At 33.0% G+C, this 12,048-nt stretch overlaps 2 protein-coding genes across 8 annotated transcripts; both read right to left on the reverse strand.

Annotated features, from left to right (window-relative positions):
* Positions 1-2,029: 2,029 nt before the first annotated feature.
* On the reverse strand, positions 2,030-10,409 carry Slob (Slowpoke binding protein). Of its 7 annotated transcripts, none has more exons than XM_088041637.1 (6): positions 10,101-10,409; positions 9,981-10,051; positions 5,977-6,162; positions 5,627-5,927; positions 3,068-3,546; positions 2,030-2,253 (listed from the first exon to the last, which is right to left on the reverse strand). In XM_088041637.1, exons 1-6 carry the CDS (start codon positions 10,149-10,151, stop codon positions 2,103-2,105), a joined length of 1,239 nt encoding a protein of 412 aa, XP_087897763.1. In that variant the 5' UTR covers positions 10,152-10,409; the 3' UTR covers positions 2,030-2,102. The 7 variants fall into 7 exon arrangements, with proteins under 7 accessions (XP_087897763.1, XP_087897758.1, XP_087897764.1 ...); XM_088041638.1 differs by having other exon boundaries at positions 2,160-2,895; positions 10,101-10,401; XM_088041635.1 differs by lacking the exons at positions 9,981-10,051; positions 10,101-10,409 and adding exons at positions 2,966-3,016; positions 6,500-6,829 and having other exon boundaries at positions 2,162-2,253.
* Positions 10,410-10,516: 107 nt separating this feature from the next.
* Positions 10,517-11,453, reverse strand: LOC148171334 (uncharacterized). Its single transcript, XM_088041639.1, has 3 exons — positions 11,317-11,453; positions 10,891-11,273; positions 10,517-10,842 (listed from the first exon to the last, which is right to left on the reverse strand). The coding sequence occupies exons 1-3, from the start codon at positions 11,362-11,364 to the stop codon at positions 10,662-10,664; spliced, it is 612 nt and encodes a 203-aa protein (XP_087897765.1). The 5' UTR covers positions 11,365-11,453; the 3' UTR covers positions 10,517-10,661.
* Between the last annotated feature and the right edge of the window lie 595 nt (positions 11,454-12,048).

Below are 12,048 nucleotides of genomic sequence, written 5' to 3' on the forward strand. Positions count from 1 at the left end.
ATTTTCGATTTTTTTTTTCTTTATCAGACTTTGTAAGTACGCCGAATTCACTTTATATTTTATTTAACAACTTACGAAGTCATGATAATTTTTACGATTCTCGGAAAATCTTACAGATAACAAGAAAGTATGAAAGAAATAAATTTAAAAAGCTTCAATTATAATATGAACCCACTTGCACACTTTTATGGACTAATTTTCCATCCAATAGACAAAACCCTACAAAATAGTTCCACCGTAAACCCAGAGCTTTCTTTCTTTTGTTTTGTGCGTTTATGTCACTAACATCCAATGAATTGATTCTATTTTAAGCATAATTAATTGTATCCACACACAGTTTTAAACATTTAGCCAATGAGAGATCGAGGTGGTTCTATAAGTGCGTTTTTTGTTATAAAAACTACTTTGATAAGAATGCGGGCCAATGAATAAGTTCTTTTTTTTACATCGAATTCGAACTTAATCACATTCTCCGTTTTGTCATGAAGAATAGGCGGATCTTTAAATAAAAATTTCGAAAATTGATCGTTTTGTCTGTAAAACTTTGTAATAGGATTTATTAATTCAATGTAATGTAATTTTGATATTTCCATCTGCCTTATAGGTCTCAAACAATTGTAATAGAATATATCTTAACGAAGAGGTTCCACCCGCTTGATCCATCCCTAAAATAGCGACTCGGACTGGCCACTCACCCCGTTTCTTGTAGCTTCCCGGCATCTTTTTCTTTCTTCGAGTACGGCGATCTGCCATCAACACAAACACGTGCATAATGGAAATTATTTACATCCAGACGCACCCTGGAAATTATTCCATCCACGTACAGTCAAAAGCAAAAGAAATGAACTCATGAACGAGATGGCTTGTAACCAGATGTAGTAAACTCTCAACAAGTGTTGTCAATAATCTGCCCCCTCATAAAACAAGTTTGAGAGACGGAGAAATTTCGAAGTTTTGTTGTTGAAGACCAAACTAGTGAAAATTCGCTATCCGAACTCCATAACTCAGTTATTTGTTGTCGTTCGTGGATTTTGGACCTGGATTTGAAATTTGCGTAAAATTCTACCTAAAATAAGCCCAAATAACATAAGTTTGGGCCAAAAATAAGCGAGATATCGACCGCAGAAGTATGACATAGTTTAAGTCATGAATTTTTTTCTTACATATCAAATTTTCGTTTTTTGGAAAATCTAAGAACAAATTTTTAGCTAGAAAATCGCAAGAAAAACAGTATTAAATTCCGGTCAGTTTTCAATTCCGCATAAAGTTCTGCGTTAAATGAGGATAATTAACTTGAGTTTGCTTCACAAATAAACGAGATAGTGATAAAAATTTGTTTTCAAAGAGTCTTTTTAGGGTGATTTTAAATTTTTTTTTTCGTGGCGATAACAACGTTTAATACCTTTAAGTTATACATCACTCGAAAGAGCAGCTCGAAATCTATCAACTGGCCAAATATTACATCGGTAGGTCAAATAGTTTACGAGTTTACAAAAAAATGAAAATTTTTCATCGATTTTCGCTAAAAAATCGACCATCGAATTTTCAGCATTTGAGGGTGAATTCTAAAGGAGAAAAGAGCGAGAAAAATGATGGCGCAAATCGTTTCTATTTATCTGTTGTAATTTCGACGATATCGAGCATTACAAATTTGAAAAATAAAAATCGACTATCCGAAATTTTAAACGGCCATAACTCAGTTAATTTTTGTCGTGCGTGGATTTTAAGCCCGGATTAAGAAACAGCGCAAAATTCTGGGTAAAATAAGCTAAAATAACGCAAGTTTGCTTCAAAAATAAGGGAGAAATTGATTTAAGAAAGACTTCAAAATTATTTTACAAACAACATTAAAACGAAACCTCACAAATGTCACTAATTAGGTCTTCAACAACAGAGCTTCATGTATTGATTCATTATTAGCACATTTTTATTATCCAAAAACTCTTCTCTCTGAGTTATAATGCATATAACTCATTCAAATTCAGGAAATTAGCATTTCAAATGAAATGGATAAATAAATAAAAGACGGTTAAAATTTGCGGGTAATTTTAATGAAATAACAATAAATCTACAGTTCGTACACAGAAACTAAAACTTGTCTCCTATTTAAACATATTGCATTTGACATTATTCCTGTGATTGTCGTATAACAAATTAACACAAATTTTACGTCCATAATTCGCCGAAGTGAAGCGTTTGATTAGAATTTTTCTCCTTTTAACAATGTTTTTCCGTAATTTAATTAAAGACAATCTAGAAAATAAAACAGCTTATAAAATTGACGGTCACATTAGGACGGTAATGGATATGTTTTCTGCCATAAGTATTGCCTTGACTAGTCCTAAAGGACGGCCATTTACAGTATTAGTGACGGGACTATAAATCTACCATGAAATGCGCTAGCTATAAAACAAAGACTGGTGTTTTCAATCTACTTTTTGTTCCGACAGAGCGTTTCCTGTGAGTGTCAGCTTCAGTCAACTAGCTTGAAGTGGAAACTCTCTGTTGTCACGAACCAACTGAACTAATTCGGACATCAAGTTATTGCTAATGCTACTGAGTCGATAGTAAAATATGAAGAGTGCTGCTCACTTTTGATTATTCGATCGATCTGTATGAAAATACATTGAATATTTTTGTAGTACGAGAAACGGAGATGTTGGTCCAAAATTTGGCCACACATTAACATCCATTTAAAGCCTTGACACAGCACACATTTGCGAAATTGAGAGGCAGCATTTAAATGTTTAATGACTATAGAGGGCTATTCTACTCATTTAAATGCTACGATTCTACTACCGATTATCACTGGCGTTATTAGAATCACTATCTTCGTTGTCTTCTTCTATTATATCTTCTAATCGCCTGTCTTCTATTATCACGACTACATCTTTTCTAGAATAAAACTCAGTCTAAATATCTATTAAGCCTCAAAACACGTCTATCTACACATTTAAACGCTTACCACACAAACCCTCATGCAAACCAAGGATCTAAATCACGTGAATAGTATCTTCTGCATGCAACCAAATAAAATTTAACACCTCTTTTCTATTTTTCGACTTACCGTCTTAACGGCGACGGAGGCATTGGATTTCTCACAATCTCCAGAAGTTCGATGACTTGAGGAGGCGTGTTGACTTGAACAATGCTGGCACCTCGAAGTTCCCTCAACTCCACTCCTCTAAATAAATCGCAACAAACTAATTCTTCTAAACTCGGTGTTCTGGTGTTTTGGAAAATCAAACTTAAAGCATCGGCTACTTTCGGCGCTCTTTCTAATTCTAATTGGAGGTGTGCCGGGCTTGGTGGCTTTGGTAATTCGTATCCTGCTGCCATTTCGAAGAGCAAATATCCGAAAGCTAGGGTTTCAGGGGCGCTGGGGGCTTTAGGGAGGAATCCTAATAGGGCGTTTTCTAGGCCTGCTAAACGAGCAACTCCGTTTTGTATAATAACGTTGCCGGAGTGTAAGTGGTAGAATGGGGGAAAGTAGCGGTTGTGGAGAAAGAGGAGGCCTTCGAGGATCTGGCGGCCCAGGCACTGAATCTGGAAAAACAAGAAGTTTCGAAAAATGTTGTTAAATTAAATATTTTTATTTATTTGTTTGTATGCATGATTTGAAAATTGAAGTTATTTGTAATGAATGTTTATTATTAGAAGTAAATAATGTTCAACATAAAACGTCGATAACAATCTGAACAAACATTTTAATTATTGATTATATCCACCCTATCAAACCAGGAAAATAAAAATATAAATGTAAATATGGAAATAAATATGCATCAAACCTAATAAAAAATTCAGAACTAAACAAACAATTTACATATTTTTTATACACATATTTTTATTCATTTTGTTTGTTGAAGGTATAATTTGTTTTTATTTCTGGTCACTACAAACATATTTTTACAATTTCGTTTATGTATGTCTATTTTTAGATTGTTTTGGAAAGCAGAGGCGGGTTTAAAAGAGGTGCACCATGCGTCGACTTTAAAAGGGCTCCACAAATTGCAACTTTACATTTATTTAGAAGTACATATTACTAATTTCGGTTGGCTTATTACCTTTGCCAAATTACACAATTTTAGAACTAGAAATATAAATTTTACAAATTTCAATTTATTAGAGCAATCCAAAATTTCCAATTAAATTTTATAATTCTGGTAATTTAAATAGTACAACAATGAAATTTGGAGAAATTACTACGTTGGGTACGCTAATTAACTCCACTGAATTACAGAATTTTAAAACTAGAAATAAAAATTGTAAAAATTTTGGTATATTTATTAATTCTCTCAAATTACAAAATTTTAGAACAAGAAATATAAATTTTACAACATTTAATTTATTAGAGCGAATCCAAAATTTCCACCATTTTCAATCAAATTCTATAATTCTGGTAATTTAAATAGATAAATAAATAAATACAATAAAATTTAGAGAAATTAACACTTTTGGTATGCTTATTAATTCTGCCAAATTACAAAATTTTATAACAAGAAATAAAAGATTTAAAAATTTTAATTTTTAGAGCGAATCTAAAATTTCTAGGTTTTGTAATTAAATTCCATAACTCTCGTAATTCAAACGATGGAGCAAGAAAATTTGAAGGAGTTACTTCTTCTGATTCTGCTAAATTACAAAATTTTAGAACTCGAAATAAAAATTTTACGAATTTGTATTTAAGAGCAAATGCAAAATTTTCTAGCATTTATAATTAAATTTCATAATGAAAATTTAAAGACAATCTACAGAAAAGCTGTATGTGCAGATAAACTATCCAAAAAATACAAATAAATTGCAGAAAAAATTTAGGGATTCTAAGAAAAATCTGAAAGAATTTGGAAAAGGAAGAAAATGTACACAATTTAAAGAAGATCTATAAAGTTATAAATAATCTAAAGACTTCTGACAGTTTTCAAAAAGATGTTAAGAGAAACTAAAGACTCTACAGAAAATAAAAAAAAAATTCAGAGTACTAAAAAAGAACAGACTCAATAAAATATCTAAAAAAAATTTACAAAAAATTATGCACACTCTAGAGAAAATTGAGAATATAGAAATTTGTTATAATGTAAAGAACTAAAAAAAATCCAAAATTAAAAAATTTATGTTATAATAAAAGACAGAAAAAAACACTTTTAAAAGATCCAGTACTTTTCATCCCCCCTTAATCCGCCTCTGTTAAAAACCCCATAAAAATAGACAGAACATTAAAAAAAGCAACATAACACTTTGGCTTAACAATGCTTGAATTATTCAGGCAATTGAAAATGCAGTCCCGAGCCAAACTCAACAAGTATTGCATTTTCGATCAGCCAAGTTAAACATTGGATTTAAAAAGTAGATAATGAGGCCAAACACAGTCTCGTTTATTTATTGTAATGTTTCTATATTTAGAATATAAACGCGCTTTTCAGGAGCAATAATAATAACTAAAGATCCCATCATTAATCATCTTAGCGCTACTTGAGTGTTTCTCAACAGCAACAATAAGAAACCCGTCAACTTTATTGATTAATGGAATCAAAGGTTATTACTCCATAAAATCGAACGATCGTTTTTATTCTCGGCTACTAAATTGTCATGCCATTAGCTATTAATAGTAAATTCCACAAAAAATTACCATTCTCAGAGGAAGGCCGTCTCCTCGACAGCTATACTTTTTCTCGTAATCCTCATGCCAGGGACTCCCATATATTAAGTCCTTCAAACTACCGGACGGATTCAAAGGACTGATAAGAGCCGCCCCTGTATCCCAAAACTCGATATCAAGAATGGGGTGGATGTACGGGTGTTGCAAACCTCGAAACAAATCGAGGAGGGTGTCTTTAGTGCTTGGCGAAGGGTCCAAAGGGCACATAGACGGAATGGGGACTAAAGTGAGAAGTCGCTCGGCCCCTAGAGTTGTATCTTGAACGGTAAACCTAAAGTTCATCTTCAGTGGTGCGTCTTACATTTTTTAACGAATTTTACCAGTGCTTATCCGTGCGGGATCCAATTTCCCCCAATTGAATCTTGAGCTCATATCTATCATTATTGGAAAGGTGGTGTTTACAAGCCATAAAAATCCCATTCCGGATTTGCTGTTCCGCCCGGAGTTTCTCATTACCCCCATCGGTCTTTAAGGCGCTGTATTCATGTTTGGGAGTTCCGGACGACCTAGAAAACAAATTTAATAGAGAATTATTTAATGGGATCGTAAGAATAGAAACTGGGGCATGTGTGGGACGAGTCAATTTTTAATACAACCAAAATCAATATCCAATACTTGATCTAGAATAAGATCTGCGTTAATTCGATTGAACGGCCGTTTAACGTGATAAATCACCTAACCAGCGCACGTTTTCGAGCCATAATAATCGTGTGAATATAAACGACGCGTCCCGTCTTGGAACACGTTGCCACGATTCACGCGATATAAAGATGTCAGACTTTCTAAGCACCGCACAAAAGAATTTCATAAATTTAAAACCATATAAGACTCTGGCGTTTTTACCGTTTTGAGAAAAGCCCTCTGGCAAACGACTCCGCCCTTTGTGGCGTCGATTTTCCATCCTCGCTCCGATTTTCCGAGCTATGACTCCGTTTTCCGAATTCAGCTCTTTTATTTGCGGCACTTAGTGCACACGTAGAGAATTCCGCTGCACTGTGAGCTCTTCGTGGAGCTTTCTTTTTCCTTCGCGAGCTGGAACGCGATCGTTCTTGGTAAAACCGTTCGTGACCTATCACTTGTGGTTCTTTTTCTTCTTCTTTTTTATTAATGTTTTGGTAAAGGTTAAACATGATTACGGAGAGTCAGACCGAACGGAACTGAATTCTGAGGATTTTCTAAGGCTTTAATGCAGTTAGGTGGGATTAAACGGTAATGAGACTGTAGGGATTCTGCTTTCGTGTTTAATTTATTTAACTAGATGTGGCGTTAAGAGCTTTGCTAGTGAGTGATGGGAGTTTAATTTAATCGAAGAGGTGGAATTTGCACGCGAATAAATAATAAAATTTGATGATTACTTATTTATCCCGGCGCATCCAGCATTTTAAGTTGATGAATTTGCTGTAGTTCGTATAAAAATAATTTAATAGAAAGGCTAATAAAACAATACTTTCTACAATGATTTAAACAGTACAAAGAATACAAAGCACAGGAAAATATTTTTTTTAAAAATGAGATAATTTGAAAAATTGAGAATGATGAGAACATATTCAAAAGATATTGATATATTCTGAACTAGAATAGCTGAATTAAAAAAAAAACCGAATTCATATATTTAAAGATTTGAAGAAAAACAAATGAAAAAATAAAATAGTTTTATAGAAATTGAAAAAAGTGGGTTCAAAATCTAAAATTTTAAGTCTACAATTTGAACCTTTTGTTCAATTTATAATCAGTTCAAATTTGTTAAGTGTGTAAAATCTTAAAATTATAGACGTGGTCGTTCCAGAGTTATGGCAATCAAAACAGTTAATGAAGATTTCGCTTTCTTCAAAAATTTTAAAATTCTAAACTTTGCAATTTTGAGTCTACAATTCTGAATTTTTGTTCACTGTATAAAAAGTTTAGGTTTATTTTATATGCCAAATTTGACAAAAAAAAAACACAGAAATACAAAAGTTACAGCATTCAGAACATTTAACGAAAATTTTGAGTTATTTAAAAATGCTAATATTCTAAAATCTACAATTTTGTGTCTATTATTTTGACTTTTTGCTCATTGTATAAACAGATCAATCTTAATACATGTTCCAAGTTTTATAAATATAGACCCGGAAATTCCGGAAGTTGTGGCAATTAATGGAAATTTTGCGATCTTCAAAAATTAAAATTTTCTAAAATCTGCAATTTTAGGCCTAGAATTATAATTTTTTTTCTCGCAATCAGAACATTGATTGAAAATCAATCAAAATCAAAAAAGAATAGAATTTAAATATTCTAATTTTCTAAAATCTTCATGTTTAGGTCTATAATTTTGAATTTTTGTTCACTATAAACTTTAAACTATAAACTATCCAAACTTATAAGTGTCCTAATTTTTAGACATAAACCCTAAAATTTTGAAGTTGTAGCACTCCGAGCAATTAATGAAAATTTTGCGTTCTTTAAAAATCAAAATTTTCTAAAAATCTGCAATTTTGGGCCTACAATTTTACAATTTTGCTCGCTATTTAGACAGTTTGCGTTTATTAAGTGTGCCAAGTTTGATAAAAAAAGATTAAGAACGACAGAAGTTATGGCATTCGAAGTCTTCAGTGGAAATTTTGAGATATTTAAAAATTCCAATTCTCTAAGATCTGCATTTTTGAGTCTATAATTTTGAATTTTTGCTAACCTAATAATTAGTTCAAACTTATTAAGTGTCCCAATTTTTTGACATAAACCCTGAAGTTTCGGAGTTGTGGCAACAATTAATGAATATTTGGGGTTTATCAAATACTAAAATTTTCTAAAATCTGCAATTTTGAGCCAATAATTATACCTTATTGCTTGCTGTACAGACATAACAAGTAACAAAAAATGAAGCGGAAATACAAAAATGAGGGCATTCGGAAAATTAATGAAGGTTTTGAGTTATTTTACTATTACTACTAGTTATTTAAAACTAGTAGTTTTACTACTAGTTATAAATACTATTTTTTTAATTTGGATTTTTGAATCAATTATTTTGAATTTTTGCTCACATTATAAAGATGCAGTCCAAATTTATTACGTGTTCCAATTTTTGCAATTTCTGGAATTTTAGCTCTATATTTTGAATGTTTGCTAGCATGTTTAAACAATGCAATTTAGGTTTAATAAATGTGCGTAGTTTGACAAACAAAAACACGGAAGTACATGAATTATAGCACTTACAAGATATTGCGGTGTCTAAAAATTCAAATCTCTTAAAATATGCAATTTTTGTAAACAACCCAATTGATAAACTCCACTTTCAAAATTATTGGGAATAAAAGTCCAAACAAACAAGAAAACCTTCATTTACACAACAAGATTAATTTTATTATCTCTCAGAAAGCTCGAAGCTCGTTGTTTCAACATAAGCACAGTCCAAATACATAAAAGCGCCAACTCATCGATTGCAATAATTTAGACTCGACAAACCAACAAAAAGTTAATTCAGAGTTTGAACTCTCTTTATAGAGAGTGCGAAAAATTGGCATCTCTATCACGATATAAAACTTTTTTGGCACAAACGAAATATATGAGTCCCACGGTCGGGTCACCACCGCACTCATAAATCCCAATTACAGGATAAATTAAACTAGTTTGCTGATGCTGCTAAAATTGTAATTCAGTCTGATGATTAATTAACAGATAAAGTCTAATTCAAACTCGCCACATGTTTCCCGGCGCATCCACCATTTTTGAAAGTTAAAAAATTTGCTCTTGATTTTATGATTGAGTTATTGACATTTACGTGAAACTAAACATGTTGCAAACGACGCATATCTTGTGCGTGCTTGAGTCGAGTTCTTGGAAAGTTTAAAAGTTTTAGAATATTTCGTCGTCTGTCACACTACAGCACGTTTTACATGTTTAAGCATGAAATGCGTGTTATCGATTTTAAAATTCCCGCAGTTTTCCTTCAAATGCTTTATCAAATCTTAGATTGAAATTAAATTTTGCAGGCGAGGTTCAACTGCGCACTTGAATACCGATTTTCTTCCGACTAATTTATTGTGAATTACCCTCGTATTTTATTTCTCTGAAGGTTTTTTCTGTTATCTAACAACGTAAACAATTTAGTTGATTAGTATTTTCCCGCCTCTGACGTCACAGAGTATGATAATGAAAATTTGGTGTGTATCAGAAAACGAAATCGAATTTCCAGTCCCCCAGTGTAATTGAAACGGAAACGATATCTCGTAAGGTAGCAGCTATAATGACATCGTAAATTCAAAGGAGGAACTTGGGAGTCTATAAGGCTATTAAAGATAACACGAGTTTCTAAGTTGTGTAAATCGGAAATCAATTCATTCAGTACCTGCATTTTCGTATCCAGAAGACAGCCAGAGCAAGAGCCCCCAAACCCAGCACGACTAAAGAAGCAGAAACCTTAAAACAACACTGATAAGCCCGCAGAGAAAGAAAATGTTTATCTTACCCATGGATGGCTACTAGTCGCGTGTTGTGGCTTCTTCGAGACAACTTTCATTTTTCATGTTTCGGAGACGGCTTAGGCCACAAGTTGTAAGATTGTTACATGTCGCAAGCAACAGGACAGTGATAAAACGATTCGTTAACAACCGAATAAAAATGAATTACAGAAAAGCTCACTTGGAAAACCTAACACCGGAACTGAAATAAACGCCTGAGAACACGCAAATTGCAAGCACGCATGGTATTATAGTTGCCGTGGACGGCAACCAGTCAATACAAGAAGTGGACGCTTGCGTACAGGAGGTACGGGAAAAGCGGGAATTTAGGACAGGGAAACTACAGACGGGAAATGTGGGTCAGAGTCAAAGCTGACGTCACGGGAGAAACGAAAGTGCTCTTTAAAGGGGGCAGAATACAATATTTATTATTAGAAGGGTGGTTGAGTTTGGTTTTTATTGATTTTGCGCGGCATTTGCCTGCGGCTAAAATGTGAACAATCGGCCGGGGAAAAGAGGAATTTTATCCTTATCTTTTGTAGTCGGAGTCAACAAAATTCTCCACAAAGCTACTCAAAAAATCCTCTAATATAAGTACAGACGCAAGTCGTAGGAATACTAAAAGTGCGATACTCTAAAATCCTGTGATCTACATCCACCGTCACGAGCTTAATATTGTTAAATCTTTGGACGCACTTTGTCTTGATATCCAACAGAGTCCCCTTAAAGCACTCCTCACCTTCGTCAAGACTGCAAACAAAACTAAAAATCTTTCAAACACATTTTCTTTTTACTCACTCGCAAGTTTGGTATTTCAAAATCTGACTATAATTCTTAAGATTCACAATACGTCTCCTCACATTCTCCACATCCAACATCAGTTTCGGAGCAGCAACAATATCTACAGTTTTACAAAACGATTCCATTTTTCTTTCATTTCGCGCAGACAGAGATATGCTTTTGACGGGTTCGATTACGTGGCCTTTGAGGAATGAATGAAAGGCATCGTGTTGATCGACAATACGTCGTACGTCATCTTCAGGATATTGGGGAACATTTTCGCAGATATTGAACGTGCAATCTTTCTCCTGTTGGAGTTTTTCGAGAATTTGGTGTGGAGGATGATGCTTGGTTTTGTGGGTGAAAACGGCGTTGTTATAGCGGTGGTTGGATGCTGCAAACTAAAAAAAAACTAATTTTGGGGAGATGAAAGTTTTTTCTTACCGTAAATGTGAGGATTTGGAGGAGGAGGAATAATAATTTGATCGTCATTGCGTTTGTGGACGATGAGACTCAATGTTAGGTGTGGCGCGAGTGAAAAGTTTCTTTTATGGGTTTGCGGTTTGGTTAACAAACTTCCTCTTGGAATGATAAATTGAATTAAAAATAGCTAATTTCTTACTGTAGGATGACACGCTAATTTAGTTTTTTGCCGTCACAGATTAGGTTCCATCAATCCCAATTTTTTGGATCCTCTAGTTTTAGAAGCTCTTAATTTTTAATTAATTAATTAATTAATTTTACAAAGAAGATCTTCTACATATATTCTTAAAATTCTCGAGATTGTTTTGCCTAAACCGGTAGAAAAAAATAAGAAGAAATTTAAGACAACTTAAAGAAGACACAAAAAGTCCAAAGAAAACAAAGAGATTTTAAGAAAAATCTAAACAAAAATCAAAAGGTTTAAATTCACACAAATTTCAAAAAAATCTAGAAAATCCAAGGAGAATCTAAAAAACAAAAAGGGAAATTTAAATAACGAGAGAATCTAAGAAAATATGAAGAGAATGTAAAATTTCATAGTAAAATTAAAGAAAATCTGAGGCTCTAAAAGAATCAACATTAATATGTATTTAGAAAACACAAAGAAATTCAATACAAATTCCAAGGGAAGTATGTTCAAATAAAGGTAAAAAAAATAAAAAAATCGGAGACTTAAATAAAGAAATTAAATAA

This window comes from Gnatocerus cornutus, chromosome 7 (genome assembly GCF_029298725.1).
Source record: "Gnatocerus cornutus isolate USDA-ARS CGAHR chromosome 7, icGnaCorn1.1, whole genome shotgun sequence".
Classification (NCBI taxonomy): Eukaryota; Metazoa; Arthropoda; class Insecta; order Coleoptera; family Tenebrionidae; genus Gnatocerus; species Gnatocerus cornutus.